A 16,569-nucleotide genomic window follows, 5' to 3' on the forward strand; every position below is an offset into this window, starting at 1 on the left:
CTCCATTTTCGTAAGGGACCTAGGATGAAAAACGAACCTATTTCGATCTGAACTTGATCAACTATTACGGACACTGAGTGTTATCTCTTCTTGTTGCATTGATTGAAGTTACAGTCTCAATCATATACTTCATCACCTATCAGCTGAACCTACAGCCTTCCATATGTTGCCAACAAAATTTAGTCTCATATCACTTTGTGGGCGCAGGCAACCGATTCCCTGAACTGTAAAAGTTCAACTCACTGACCAACGACTGGATTTCCTCGCTAGCTTTGTTTTGTTCAGGGACACTGTAAGCCATTACATATACCCAATAAAATTTCCCTGATACTCTTTCCGTAGCCTCAACACGTTACAAACTGTAACTGCTGCCTTCCTCTATCAAAATTGAATTATCCCCGAGTACCTCGGATGTGAGCTTTCGTGAGCGAGATTCTCCGTGAGATTCTTGACAGGGACTCCGTGACTTTTGCCGCGAATACAGGCCTCTGTTGTGATACGATTGCCTTCCTTTGTTTCTGCAGAGAAACAAACGCGAGGCAATATCGAAGGTCCCCGCAAGAAGACACTTCTTATATTTTATTCAGAAATTTTCATCTCAACCATACAAAAGACAACGATGGATAAAGTGACTGAAGCATATGTAAATCACTTACTTATGAACGCGTTCACCATGAAATAGACAACTATATGGGTGAATAAAATAACGAATTAAAATCTGAATTTCAAGTCAAAAAGTAGAAGACATGAGAGATTTGCAGAAGATAAGATAAAATAGCTGCCGTGATCTGCACCCCATTGACGAGATACAGTACAAATGAGTCACCACAAGAATACGGGGCCAGTAGGTCTGAATATTTGATAGCTGTGCAATATAACGCAGAGATACGTTTGTAGAAGATGATCATTCTAAGCATGACCCTGTGTAATGACAAGTGTAACGGGACGGCAGTGTCTTTCCTCTGTTTTTGATTGACATTAATTAGATAACAAAGAATGTCTAAAAATAAAGCTTTCTGTTCGTTTGTTGTTGTTTTTTTTCAATTTTAACCAAACATTGCGAACTATATGTAGGCCTATGCAGTTAACTATGGAAAAGGGACAGGGCTTTGATCACCTATTATATGTTGTTTACGCTGTCACATGAAAGGTTTGAACCTATACTGGCACCTGAATGAAAGTTCTTCGCATCACTTTCTTTGGTCGGCTTCTGCTTTCTAGCTGCACAATGACATTATCTAAAGGGCTAGAAGTCAAAACTATTAGTCAATTCAGGTGTTTCAATAACTTTCAAGCCCGGGAACGAGGTGGAAAATCGTCGTTGTATCGAACAAACGAGCAAAATTTCTGTAACTGGCAAGAATTTTAATGAGCAGAGCCATTTCTTATAACATTTCCTCTTTGCATTCACCAGTTTCCACAAACTATCAATTGAAAAACGCCTGCATGAGAATTCTCATGTTGTGCTCAAAATTTGCAATTCCGTGGAATCAAGTATAAGGGTTCTTCATCTATAGACAGTCATATTTCACGGAAGACGTGCCGAGGAAAAAGCTTTTCCCGATCTTGGTCATTTTTTTTCAAAACAGCAGTGTCCCAGCCTTGCGTTGTTTCTAGAATATTCTTGATATCATTACTCGATTGAAGACTGAGCTCAACAGAGTATGTAGTAAAATTTTCACACTTGTGTGATTTGCACGAATGCTCAATGTAATATAACAGACTTAAGGAGTTCCATGGGATCGAGTGACCTGTAATCTCTCCCAAAAGGGTATACATAAAATTCACATGATATTTTGCTCGTCAAATCGATGAACTGCTTTGTCTTTCCGTGATAATATTAACAATGCCTTGCAAATATACAAGCCTTGACGTGATAGAAACTGCCTGTGGACATGTCGACATCGTGAGAATTTTTAAAGATATTGTGAATTTGCAGATGTTGCCTCATGTCGTACTCACAAGGCCTAATGCGCCAATGTTGTATGTTTGGATACATTACATTTTTGTAAAGTTAAGGGAACATAAATTGCATTATAAACGAAAGATCTCTTCTTTAGATAGACAAAATACCTGTATGTGAATCAGGTAAAGTAGCCAACTCTGTGCCAGGAGAACTTATAAAATTTTGAAAGACTAGTGCTCTAATCATTTATAATCATCTCATATTTACAACAAAACGATTTATCTGAGCAATGCAAATGAATACTAGGAAACCACGTGCTGTGTATTTGCTACAAATGAAACACAACTACTATCTAGAATACGGAATTGCTATGGAGAAAGATTATGGACGTTTTCTTTTCTTTATTGTTACCAATTGAGCTTCCTCGTATGCAAGAAAATCATAACAAGACACGGCATGGAGAAATGAATCCTAACTTTGATCCCACTGGGCAATGTGACCGACGTTGTCGATTTTGCGTCATCAGTTTCGCAGTAGAGAGATTGTGACGAAGACCAGCATGCTAATATCAAATCTATGACTTTCAACTTTTCATCAATGACAAATGCCATTTACCCATGCTTTGTAGTTGAACCCATATCAAGTTTATGTGATAAGACGAGCCGGTACTGAAAGCTTTGACTTTTTTTATACCAGACATAGCTGCGAAAATTAGTTCTTTCATATTAGTTTCTCCTACCCAGCCTCCGCCAAACTTACAAACTCGTCTTCATTGTCGATAAAGTCAATTTCATTTCATTAATTTATACACTCGATTAATCGATTAAACACACGATCAGAAATTAGCCAATTCAAACTAGCCCTATAGGCTCGACAGACTGGCTACTGGCATGCCGTTGTGTAGGGACACCGAAATCTTGCTAGTCCAAACCGAGAAAAAAATTCCCTATAAATTGCGCCTTAGGCCTAGTTGTTCCATTAGCTTATCTCGTTACTGCTCGTTTGCTTCCCAATGTCAGATGGATACACGGTTTTGTTTTAGGCACGACGCTCTTGCTCAGGACAGCAGTTCTGTTCTGGATACCCTTGTCTCTGCTAATGCCTAGTTGTCTATTTAGTTGTGATTCGTTTCTCATCATTTTTAACATCAAATGTCTTTCTGTAAGAATCCTTTGTACATACCTTTAGTTCTAAAAAGCCCCTATTTTGGGTGACGTATAAGTCACGTATTCCAATTTACGCTTTATATATATATATATATATATATATATATATATATATATATCTATATATATATATATATATTACACGCAGTCGCAAAGAAACGCAGGAGCTAATAAAAGTTATACATAGCATATGTCAAGTGTAAATGTACTTGATTAGAGAGGGATGACTGAAAGTACATATGTGTGAGAAATTTTTATTAAATTTCATCCAACAATGTCAGTGTCTCCCCAACAAACTAGCTTCATCTGTGCATTTACACGTTCGACAATTGATGTGAACGTACTTTACAAGAAGTGCATTTGTGTTCAACATTTATTATAATGGAATTCCACCCAAAAGTGTCAGTTCACTGTACATGGGTGTGTATAGGGGAAACTAAAACTAGCTATACCTCTGCATTGATATATGCCTGATAATTAAATGACCAGAGTTGGGTGGTTAGTAGTGCGCATGTATACAAGAAATAAGACATTGGAATTTCGCTAAAAATGTAAGTTCACTATACATGAGAGCCTAAAGGGCGAGGCAGTTCTGCAAAATGTCAAAAGCATATTTCCGAGTTTCAAATTTCGAAAAAGGAGGGGGTCACAAATTAGACATAGGTGTTCGGAGGGTCACATTTTACATGATGTACCATCCCTGATATCCTCCGCCCCACCCTTCGTAATACCTGAAAGCTCCGTTGCAGTGATTTACGCGGATTAAATAATTAAATGAATCTAAAGCTTTCAAAGATAAAGGTACTCAGGGGACCGATTATTGACATTCGATTAAAGTTGTAATTTCTCCATGGGGATAAAGATAAAGGTCATATCGTTTTATTTTCGTAAAAATCGAAATTTTGTTCAAGACGACATTGACGTAGATCACATGAACGTGACATTTACAAACGGGTAAAAATACATCATCTTAATATCCCAGCATACGATGGGCAATTTTCTCAGATCTCAAGATATTGATCTGGGATATTCTGACTTTTACAAATTGCCTTCACAGTTTGGTTGACAATATCTGTATTATAATGGTAACCATTATCTATGATAGAAAATCACTGATTAACCCTTTGAGTGCCGTAATTTTTCCCACCAAAATTTTAGTGCAATATTTCACCATTTTTTGTGAATTTTCCTGTAATTTTTTTGATAATTGAACAAAATGGACATTATATCTCATTAGGTACAGTTTTTTATCAAATTTCGGCAAAAATCTGAAAAAATTGAAGGGGGTATATTGTGTAGAGGTGACAAAAATTGACTTTGACAGTCAAAGGGTTAAACCCAAGTATTTACAAGAGACATGAATCCTGCACTAAAAATGAAATTTCTTCCGTATTTTCAGTTCTCTGAAGAACTGAAGGCCGGATTTGAAAGTCTAAGTTATGTTTCTCTTCTCAGATCTTTTCCATATATTGACATATACTAATGTCAGAGATCAACCATGTCATAACGTAGGCATGTTGTGAAACAATATGCAAGAACAACAATAATATGTTTTCAGTAAACTATAGGTCTATTTTCAACTTCTCTGAAGTTGAAGAAACTATGAGGTGCAAATACTGGTATACTTTGCTCCATTCGTCTAAAGCTGCATTCACAAAACACCCCTGGAGGGGGGATGAGATTTTAAGAAAAGTTCTCAGATTTTTCAAATGCTCCTAATAAACTCATAATGCGTTCAAATCCATCCTTCTGACTTGCTATAATTTTGTAGTCCCCCGGTCCCAAAGGAAGGCAAAATGTTGTCGGTAAATTGCTTCGTCCAAATATATCAAAATATAATACATGGGAGTCTATTGGGCAAACTATTAACATTTTTCCCATAAAAAACAAGCTAATCTCTATATTTATAATAAATCTATTTTGCTTGAAGTGGCAGGTAAAAAATGCATGTATGTGTGTACAAAAATTTGATTTTTGGATTTGAATTTTATTGATAATGTTGATCCACTATACATGGTAGTCTATGATAAAACTATGAACATTTTTTCCAATACAAAACTAGCTAAATCTGTGCATTTATAGACGTCTGATAATTGATATGAATGTACTTGATTAGAAAAGGGTGTTTGAAAGTTAAGATGCGGACAACAAATATGATATTTGAATTTCACCCAAATTATTATTTCACTTATCATGGAAGTCTGCATGTAAACTATTACATATTTTCCCTGACAAAACTTTCTATATCTGTAATATGTGTAAAGACCAGTCGTAAAATGTCGGGAAAATATCGAGCCGGTGCCGCACTCTTCGGTAGTTAAATAAATGTAACGGTCATAGTTTTTTATTAGATTACCTTTGTATTGGGGAGGGGGTATCCAAAAATCGACCTGCAAGCCCGAGGTGGCTGCATGTTGGGAAAAAGATCAGTTAGATGCTTTAATATGAGCTAAATCCGCAAAGCAAGTTTATTTACTAGAATTTCAAGAGAAAAACTTGAAAATTCGGCCAATTTGGGAACTTTCTGCGCTCTGGCGGACATTTTCTTTAGGTTGCCAAATAATGCCCGCACACGGTTGAATACTCTTCCCTACTTCCTTGAGAGGGACAACATTTTCTGAGGCTAACTCCTCACCTAACTTTGCACATCCGTAGAAGTAGAAAACTTTTTGTAACATCTCAATCTGAAGTTTAACAAGTCTTAGAATGTCTGCATGTCGGGAACTTAAATCAGGTACTACTTTTCTTACGGTATATCTTCGTTGGTAAGCAAAGCACTCCACAAAGTTTCCATTGATATTCGAAAAAGTTTAGACAGCGCACAAAAATGAAAAAGCAAAACAAACAATTGTCTGCACTTTGGATTGACGTGTGGTCACTCATGGTCATTAAACTTACACGTTCAGAGGAGTAAGAGTTTTAAGCAAAAATGCAAAATTGACCCGATAGGCGGCTGCCTGCTGGGAAGGTCAATTACATGCTTGAATATAAGCTAAAGCTGCTAAGTAAGTTTATTTTTTTGAATTTCAGCAGAAAAACGCTAAGATTCGGTCAATCGGGAAATTTGTGCGCACCGGCGGATTTATTTTGTTTGGATGCCCAAGAACGCCCGCACACGGCCGAGTACTCCACTTTGCTTTCTTAAAAGGGGCAACATTTTGTGAGGCTAACTCCTCACCTCACATTAAACATCTGTGAAGTATCGGGAAAATATTGATTCGATGCCGGATTCTTTCGTATTAAATTGCGTGTAACTTTGGCCTTAAACACAAAACAAAAAAAAAACAATTTTCGCTCGCCGCTCCTGAACCTTGGTCCAAAAAATCCGATGAACAATATTCCGCTTGGCTGAAGTTCCTAAAAAGGACAACATTTTGTGACGATTACTCCTTACTTCACTTCACACATCCATAGGAGAAGAAAACTCTTTTAATGTAGCTTTCATATTTTAATCTGAAATTTAAGAAAAATGTCTGCATGTCGGAAACTAAAACTACCAGTATTTGTCATTCAAATTACACGTTTTCCATGGAGAGCAACCAAGATGTGAGTAGGTATGTTACATTATTAAGTTGATGTCTTTTCTCAACATTGTATTGTATATCAACTTCATTTTTTGTTGTTATTTTTGAAAATCACGCTGAGACGCTCAAACCTTGTTTACAAAGCCTGAGTATGAATATGCAGCAGTGTTACTGTAATACTGACATTTCGATTTATTGCTAGACTGAAATGCAAGTGACAGTGTACATAACACATACGGCGCAGATCGTGTTGATAAGCTGAATATGATAAGATGTAAATCAAGAGATTTGAGTTGATACAAAAAGCGTAGACTGAAAAAGTGTAACTGTTTGCTTAAAATGTAAGATCAGAAAAATTGAAACTGTCGTCATACTTTTGAATTAGAGATCTTTTAGTTTCGATATATTAAAATCATAAAATAATTAAAGATAAAGATGGCGTCACCATGCTTGATTTACGATGAAAAGTCACTATTTTTCACGAAAAGTACTTAAAATAAACATATCTAATCATTCATTTCAAGTTCATGCAGTGCATGAAATGTTCATGCCATATCGAACAATAACACAAAATAAAACTTTAAATAGTGAAGATGTTTAACTCAAATGAAAAAATATGTGCATAAATGGAATTACTTACTTTTCACCAAATTTTCTACACCTAAAATTTCAGAAATTGAAAGTTATATTTTATGAAAGCTTTCAATCTTCATCTATCAATTTTGCAAAACCTTTGTAAGTAGCATCTAGATCATGTCTTACATTTTAAAAAGTAATTTTAGGGAGGGGGATAGGTCACCGTACTCAGTTTTTCACTATTTTGCAAAATGTAGCCAGGAATTCACAATTTGCATACTCTCTCACTATCGTCATTTTGTGTGCTTCTTCAGCGAGTTCCATTGACCTGATAAGATTTGGATTAACTCAAATTGGCTTAGACTGATAAATCTAAACTGTCCAAGGATGCAAAAATTAATCAATTGAAGACCTTGCCCTAGCAATATGGAATATGGCTCTAAACACTGCTGACGAAATTTTCAGAACCATTTTACAGTATATTTGTACGTGTGTCATAAAAAGGTAGTGTCGTAAACTGCGTAATGCATGTTTATTTTTTCTGCACGTACATCCCTAAACATATTTGGCCATGTGATAGGTTTTTTAGGGGATTTTGATCATATACATGGGGGATTTGAAATTTTAGGGGGATATTGAGGAGGATTTAAAAAAATTCAGATTTCAATCGCGATTCCTCCACCATCCTCACCAGTATTTGTGAATGTAGTCTTAAAATCAATGTACTTAAGCGTTTTGAAGGGATCGATGACATATCATTACATAAATGTGGAAATTCGGTTTCCAAAACATCAAAGTTTCTGCACTGTCTATATTTCCTTCCAGCCTTCCTGATGCTAAATTTTCTTAAGGTTGCCTCTAGAGGGCGCCATATCGTACGGCTCTGATTAAACGTAGTGACTTTTCAAAAACAAAAACAAAAAAAAAAACGTAGTGACTTTGTTTACAAAGAAACCCAAAAAACGTAGTGACTTTCCTTTCATTGTTTTTTCGTCCGTGTTACTTTAATACCGACAATATCGGTGCTTCAATTTCCTTACACCGTGTACACAGTAACAGTACAAAGGGAGCTTTCGGTTATTACGAAGGGATGGGCCAGGGGAAATCAAAGGTGGTCTAACATGTAAAATGTGACCCTCCCTTCAATGCACCTATCTAAATAAGACCCTCCCCTTTGCCAGTTTGTAGAACACTTGAAACGCGTGTCATATTCCATTGATTCAATTTCTTCTACGTACACAAGATTTTTCTTGTGCCACAATCATTCGATTATTCTTTGGAATTTGATCTTGTTTGTTATATTTACAACATGCTAGTTCTTGTTCTTACCAAAAAAGGAATTAAGCCCATATGGAGCTCACGCTACCTATTTATACGTGCATATGGACATCCCCTGGTCTCCCATTGTAAGTAATGGATAGTTTTGGAAGACATTCAGATATCACATATGTTGTTCATATATGTACAACTTATCTGAAAGCGAAATGCACCGATAGAACTAATTAGGAATGGCGGAAATTGATAGTAATTCATCCAATAGACGCCAACATATAGTGAACTGACATTTTGATTAAATTTCAACATCATATATATTGTATACATATGCACTTCTAACCACCCTACTCCGGTCAAGTATATTCATATCAATTATCAAGCATACATAAATGCACAGATATAGTAGTTAGGCATTATTAGTTTTCCCCGTAAACGTCCATCTATAGTGAACTGACATCTTTGGGTGAAACTCTTATATGAAATTTCTTATGTTAATTTTTGTAATTTTTGTATCGAGCACTGTAATTTCCCACGAAGACATACTTTGATAAGACAAACTCTCTCGTCTGTCTGGGAAGTACATTCAAGTATGTTGAAAGAACTAGCTTCAACTACTCTACGAAGAGCATACCACTTCCATCTGTGAAAGCCTAAAAAACACGGCTTCGTGAAAAGGTTGAGAGCTTTTTGACACATAACTGCGTTCAAAAAATGGTGAGGGAGGTGGAAGAATCGCAATTGAAATATTTTTTTTCAGATCCCCCTCAATACCCTCAAAAGTTTTCAAGCCCCCCCCCCCCCCCTCCATCCCAACTACAATATAGCCGTATATTTATTAGGAAAGCACGCGGAATAAAATAAACATGTATTGCGTAGGTCTGCACGCAGATGTTCAACACTACCTCTTATCAGTAGAGTGTAGAGCCATACACCTAGGGCAAGTTCTTAAATTTATTCATTTTTAAAGGCATCAGTGGACTTTTGGGATTTATCAGTCTAAGCTGACTTGACTAATTCCAACTTTGGCCTGGTCAATGGCACCAGCTGAAAAACACACAAAATGACAATTATGAGAGAGTATGAAAATTTTGTATTTCTGGCTACATTTTACCAAATTGTAAAAAACTGAACACAGTGACCTACCGAAAAAATATTTTTTTCAAAAGTACAAGACATATACAACTTAGATGCTACTTATAAATGTTTCAGAAAATTGACTATACTGGAAGGTTAAAATATTCCATCAAATAAATGCTTTAATCTCAGAAATTTTGGGGGTAATAATGGCAAATTTAGTAAAAAACTAAATGATTCCATTTCATCACATATGTTTCATTTAAATTAGAGCCCTTACTGTTTTACTTTTGTGTTATTGTACGATGAGATGTGAAATTTCATTCACTGCATGAATTTCAAATGAATGGTTTTATATATTGATTTTAAGTGATTTTAGAAAAATTGTGACTTTGTATAAGATCAAGCATGGTGACCCCATTTTTTCTCTAATATTTGATTGTTTTCATATGCCAGAATTCAAAATCCACGGTAACTGTTAGTCCCCTAGTCTTCTATGTGTTGCTCTCTGGCCGGATCTTGTGTACATGTATGTTTTACTGTCAAATTAGTGTCCTATGACCCAAACTCTTCTTAAACTACATCAGATTCAGAGCTATCACTGTCACTGCCAGTATGCGGTAGTAGGGCAGTAGCTGTATTAACTTTGTATTTTGATAACATTTTTGTTCAGTTTATACAATTGTGCTCTTGTCCTACTCCCTATGTAGCATGTTGAGCTGTCCAGTATTAAGCTTGCCAACACAGCCTACGTGTAGTGTGCATTTGTATCATTGACAAATAATTTTCAGTCTGAACTCTAATTCAATTATTACCAATATTTAGACAAACAAGCTTTGTTGACAAACTGAACATTGTGTTTTTTCAGTATGCTAAAGAGAGACACCAAGAAACTGTCTTTGATGCGTTACATAGTTATTGAAACAATTATCAACAGTTGCAGCTCCTGTCCCATTACAAGGCTAACTTGTTGTTCTTACGAAAATTTACTGGCATTCATACATTTTTAGATTTTTTCGAGATTAAAGTCACAAAATGCTACAAAACGGTTCTCGATTTTGTTCAATTATGACTAACATTAGAACCACTGGACGACTTCAAAATGTTGGGAGCCAATATATTTTCAGGTCCCCCTTATAGGCAGAGCAAAACTTTCAAGTCCCCCCTCGACTACCCCTCAAATCTTCGAGTACCTCCCCCCGGGGGGAATTCCTCCCCCCCCCTCCTCATCATTTTTAGAATGCAGCCTAAGGTGGATGCTAAACATTAATAGGGGAAGGATGGTAGCATGGCGTAAATAACCAGAGGCGTCTCTGTCTACGACCATAGTTGTTCATGTGCAATCAGGTCCAGTAGAATCATCTTTAGAATTGCACTACCTTGTCTTGCCATGGCTTATCAGTTCTATGCACAATTAAGTGTTACATAATTTCATAGAGGGACTTTAAATGTACACTGACAAATTATACAGTGTTACATACAAAACGCAAAAAGAAAAAGAAGAGATGTATAATGTTTGGAGTTCCTTTCCCTTTATTAAACTCAAGTTTCCCAACTTGAAGAACGATCTTCAATGGGACAACAAGATAATACGTATGTGCAATCGATCAATTATTCCAATCAGTTTAGTCACTGAAGATGAATTCAAGCTGCATTCACAAACACCTCTGGTGGATAGGGGCGGGAGAAGCCAGAAAAGTTTCTCTGATTTTTTCAAATTCCCTCGCAACAACACAAAATGCATTAAAATGCCTCTTCTGACATGCTATAATTTTGATATCCCAAAATAAAACTGGCCTTATTTTGAAACGGACATGTTTTCGGCGTGTGTGTGTGTGTGTGTGTGTGTGTGTGTGTGTGTGTGTGTGTGCATAACATCTTGATAGATAGGTAGGTGTACACACTCCACATCAGTGTCGTCTGTACGGTCTGTACCATTCACAGTAAACACATTTATTTTATGTATTAAACTCACAGGTGTAATCCATATACTTTTATGGTATAGCTTTTGCAATTTTCATAGGATGATATGAAAACTTTTTAAACTAACACGATGAAAATTATAAAATTGACAGATGTAAAATATGACCTCCCCTTTCTCCGACCGACACCCTTATACTGCTGATATAATTGATTTATTCGGTCACCAGGTCAAAATCATGTCCACGCAAGTTACTGATGTATTTCATTTCATAAGTTTGCATAATGCGACCCTCTAGTAGGGCAAGATTGTAAAATATGACCTCCCCTTTCTCCGACCGACACCCTTATACTGCTGATATAATTGATTTATTCGGTCACCAGGTCAAAATCGTGTCCACGCAAGTTACTGATATAATTCATTTAAAAAAAATATGTTGGCATTCTATTATCTGGGGTTATGTCTCTTAAATATTAAGATAATGATGGTCAACTATTCTCTAGTAAATGGAACCGTTGAAAATGAAATGACAAGAATATCTAGCGATTTATACGTTCAAAAAATCTCAATTTCTTCAGTTTTTTATAGCAGCAACAAACAACAGCGTTGTTGTCTGGAAGTTAAAAACTTCTGAAGAGACGATATGGCATCCCGACTCAACCACGGCTTCTTTTACGAACGTTTCGTCCAGTTCAAGATTATAAAAACGTTTTTCTCCAATTAGATAGAACGACTCGTTCAGTGCAGCGAACATCATGAGGATGCCGCCAGGTTTGAGAAGGTTGATGATGTTCTTCATCGATACTTTGAAAGATTCCCTGTCAGGACAGGCACTTTCCAGACAATATGAGGTCACGATGGCATCGAATGGCTCAAACACTTTTGGCTCTAGAGGGTTTGACTTAAGGACGTCGCAGTGTATGATATCTTTGATGGATCGGCGTACCATGGCCTGTCTTTCCTCCCATGTATTTCTGTCGGCCAAGAAAGTCATAGATTAGATTATCAACGGACTTTAGGGAGACATTATCTAGTTTGTAGGAGGACTGGCTGATATAAATGTTTTGATCTATAAAGCTACATTATGTATTTACATTCACCAAGACAAATTTTGACCGGTACAACCTTGATGTCCAACGTACTATTGAACTTTATATGTATGGTGTGTCGGACCTAATGACTTTTATGTCATCAAATATGGTAATCAATCATCAAAAAACTTCTTAAGCAAAAATGTGATAGAATTAAAGAAGACAATTCAGCTGGATGTTACCAGAGTTAGAAAAAAGTATCTTTTTACAAATAAAAGTCCTGAGTAAGCTTACTTGAAGTCCACTACAGTTTTAGTTTGCTACATGTCAAATGGAAACATACCCAGTGCCTTCCATATCACAGACATTCTTTATGAACTGACTCCAGTTAATTGCGTCTGGCGTATTTTCGACCCACTTCTCCACGGCTTGTCTGCATTTCTCAGAATAATCCGAGAACACGATTTCAGGGAACTGTGTGCAAGTATATATTGCATTGCCGAGATTCGGACCGCCACCGATGTCCAACAAACGAGGTCCTGTAAAGTTGCCTGCGGCAAAACAGATACAAATTGCGACCAGGAAAACTGGAGAGGGGGCAATTTCATAGTATGAATAAAATTACCAGTATGAGAAGCACAATATTTCAGATAAATACAGAAGCAAAACTGTTGTCGAACTCTGAACACTACAACTTGGAGCAAAGGGATGGGACACACATGCCAAAACGAACATAGCGACAAGAAGAGAGACGGGGAGAAACAGAGAGACAACGAGAAAGAGAGAGAGAGAGAGAGAGAGAGAGAGAGAGAGAGAGAGAGACAGAGACAGAGAGACAGAGAGACAGAGAACAACATTTACATTGTAATACCTTCAATTCCATCAACCGAAAGAGTGGCGAGAATAATTCAAGAACATGTGATTGGTAAAATTCGGCAACAGCCAGGGAGACACAAACAAAGGTTAGCGTCGACGTCCTGAGCATCGTCACATCAAATGACTGCCAGAATTTGTTGAAGTTTGGTCGTTAGCGACTGTAGCGAATATAGAACAATTATGAAGTTCTGTAAGTATACTTACCTTTACTGAGCGTCTGTTGAAACATATCAAAGTGAAATTTGTTGGTTCTCGGAACGATCTCGACATCGGAAAAATAATGAGTGTTAAGGTATGCCATGCATTCAAAGACTGTATTATAGGCTGAGTCTCTGTATATCGTCGCCATATCTACAGTTTTACAGTGTAATCAGACTGCTGCAGTACAGTTAATCATCTGATATTATTGCTGGGCTGTTCAGACTTAAATACCCAAGATATGAACTGATTAGAATCAGTGTACTAATATATATTTCACTGACATGTCGTTTAGGCTGCTTTCACAAACACCGCTGGAAGGGGGGGGGGGGAGGAATTGACGGGGAGGACTTCAAAATATTAAGGTTATGTTTGAGGCACTTGAAAGGATTTGGGGACTTAAAGGAGGGACTCGAAACAAACTGGCATTGACTAATTGATATGAAATATATGTTGAGTTGTCAATTTAAGTTAAACTTTTGGCTAATTTTTCATGTCCTTTAAGCTTAAATGTGAAGTGTTATTTTTTGATTACGTGTTTACACATGTAAGCATATGTCGCAGCGATGTCTGTCTGTCTGTCTGTCTGTCTGTGTGTCCGTGTGTCTGTCTGTCTGTCTGTCTGTCTGTCTGTCTGTTGGTCCGATATCTCAAAAACGGCTGAACAGATCAGAATCAAATCTGGTACATATGTTCAGTTAGCAAATGGCAAGAACTGATTAGTTTTTGGTGGGTGTGGCTTTCATACTTTTTACTCATTTGCATAATTAATGATATTAGAAAAAAACGGATATACATTAAAAACGACCACACACAATTTGATGAGATTTGCTACAAATGTTGATCACACCGAGATATATCAGCAGTGGGAACCATTAAGGGGTTACATGAAAGATAGTTGCTAATTTGCATATTTAATGAACTTTCCTTATTAGGGATATATGTCTAATTTGACCCGATCAAAATTGACCAAACTTGGTATGTATATTAAAGATACTATTATTTAACATTATTGAAAGTCATTAAGCGTTTTAACTCTAGCCAATTCCTAATTTGCACATTTAATGAACTCTGATAATTAGTGATATATGTTTGAATTGACCGGACCGACGTTGATGAAACTTGCTACATGTATTTGGAGCTACTATGATACAACATTTTTGAAAGTCATTAAGCATTTTTACTTCAGCTAATTCCGAATTTGCATATTTAATAAACTTTCCCAATTAGGGATATATATATGAATTAATTTGATTGTAGTTGTTGAAACTTGCTATATACATCAAAGATACTGTGATATAATATTATTGAAAGTCAAAAGACATTTTTACTTCAGCCATTTCCGAATTTTCATAATTAGGGATATTTATCTGAATTGACTGGATCAAAATTGATGAAACTTGCAATGTACATTAATGACATTATAATACAATATTATTGAAAGTCATTAAGCATTTTCTCTTCAGCCAATTCCTTATTTGCATATTTAATGAACTTTCCTAATTAGAGATATATATCTGAATTGACTTAACCAAAGTTGACAAAACTTGCTACATATATTGCAGATACCATGATACAACATTATTGACAATCATTAAGCATTTTTACTTAGGTCAATTCCTAATTTACATATTTAATGAACTTTGCTTATTAGGGATATATACCGGGATTTACTTGATCAAAGTTGGCAAAACATGCTATGTACATTGATGATTATACCAGATACTAGGTTAAAACAATATCGAAAGTCATTTCACATTTTCATGTCAGCTAATTAATAATTTGCATATCTAATGAGCTTTCACAGCTCGGCATTTATGGCTTGAAGGACTTGGCCAACGGCAATTACACTTGCTATATAAAATGGTGATACAATGACAGCAGTCAAAGAACTTTAATATTTTTATTTCAGCAAACTACATATTTGTATACTTCATGACCTTTTAGAATTAATCGGCGGTGATTATTGTTCATTATGTTGATCATAATAATTTCAATGAAGTTGCAAACATGTGGCAAAGGTTCAAATTTACACATAACCAGTATATAATGAAACACGTGAGCATTTTCAGTTCATATCTGGTTAACTTGTAGAAGTTGTACAGTCAGCTCCAAGTGGGAATTTTCTTGCCGTCAAAACCTATGCACACATGCAAGCCCTGTATACAACCTGCATTGTTAGCATTTTAATATGCATTCATTGAGAGGGTCAAGGTACTATAGTAAACATTGGGATAGGAAAACTGCCCAAAATGTCAATTTTACACACGGTTAGAGAGATGGTTGAACTCACATTTAGTACAGACCATTGCGAAGATGAGCATCTCTATTCCTTGGAATTGGGATGCATTTTTGAAAGCCCATTATGTGTCAAGTAATATGAAGCTTGTCTGTCATCTCAGTGTGCGTTTTAAAGTTATACTTGTTTCCTCCCACCTCTCCCAATGTTTCCTCCCAACTCTCCTAATGCCAACTTTTCTGAAAGGCTGTCCCTAGAGGGCGCCATGTCGTACAACTTGTACTTGACCAAGTTACTTTTGTTGGAACGTCGTCACCGACAATATTGGTGCTACAATCTCCTTACACCGTGTACACAGTAACAAAGGGACCTTTTAGTTATTACGAGTGGGCCAGGGGAAATCTAAGGTGGTCCATCGTGAAAATTGTGACCCTCTTCCAATACCCATATACTTTCTAGTTTGTAAAATATGGTCCCCTTGTTCAAAATTTGGAAGCCTGAAATGCGTGTCACCTCACCAGAACTACCTTGCTCCAAAGACTCCCGTGTTTCCCCTATGTACACAACTGTTTGTGCCCCTGTCGTTCAGTTATTCTTCGGAATTTGACCTTATTTGCTCACGTGTTTACACACGTGAGCATATGTCGCAGCGATGTCTGTCTGTCTGTGTGTCCGTGTGTCTGTCTGTCTGTCTGTCTGTCTGTCTGTTGGTCCGATATCTCAAAAACGGCTGAACAGATCAGAATCAAATCTGGTACATAGATTCAGTTAGCAAATGGCAAG

The 16,569-nt window shown here is 36.6% G+C and overlaps 1 protein-coding gene across 1 annotated transcript; it reads right to left on the reverse strand.

The window, feature by feature from the left end:
- Positions 1 to 9,276: 9,276 nt before the first annotated feature.
- On the reverse strand, positions 9,277 to 13,732 carry LOC139119617 (nicotinamide N-methyltransferase-like). Its single transcript, XM_070683461.1, has 3 exons — positions 13,554 to 13,732; positions 12,817 to 13,024; positions 9,277 to 12,416 (listed from the first exon to the last, which is right to left on the reverse strand). Exons 1-3 carry the CDS (start codon positions 13,696 to 13,698, stop codon positions 12,017 to 12,019), a joined length of 753 nt encoding a protein of 250 aa, XP_070539562.1. The 5' UTR covers positions 13,699 to 13,732; the 3' UTR covers positions 9,277 to 12,016.
- Positions 13,733 to 16,569: the final 2,837 nt, after the last annotated feature.

Source organism: Ptychodera flava, chromosome 20, assembly GCF_041260155.1.
Source record: "Ptychodera flava strain L36383 chromosome 20, AS_Pfla_20210202, whole genome shotgun sequence".
In the NCBI taxonomy this organism is placed as follows: domain Eukaryota; kingdom Metazoa; phylum Hemichordata; class Enteropneusta; family Ptychoderidae; genus Ptychodera; species Ptychodera flava.

Coding starts and splice junctions, on each gene's coding strand:
- LOC139119617 (XM_070683461.1), bottom strand. CDS start 13,698: ATGGCGACGATATACAGAGACTCAGCCTATAATACAGTCTTTGAATGC. Junction 13,025..13,553: donor TCAACAGACGCTCAGTAAAG/GTAAGTATACTT, acceptor GTTTTGCCGCAG/GCAACTTTACAGGACCTCGT. Junction 12,417..12,816: donor TGTGATATGGAAGGCACTGG/GTATGTTTCCAT, acceptor CTTGGCCGACAG/AAATACATGGGAGGAAAGAC.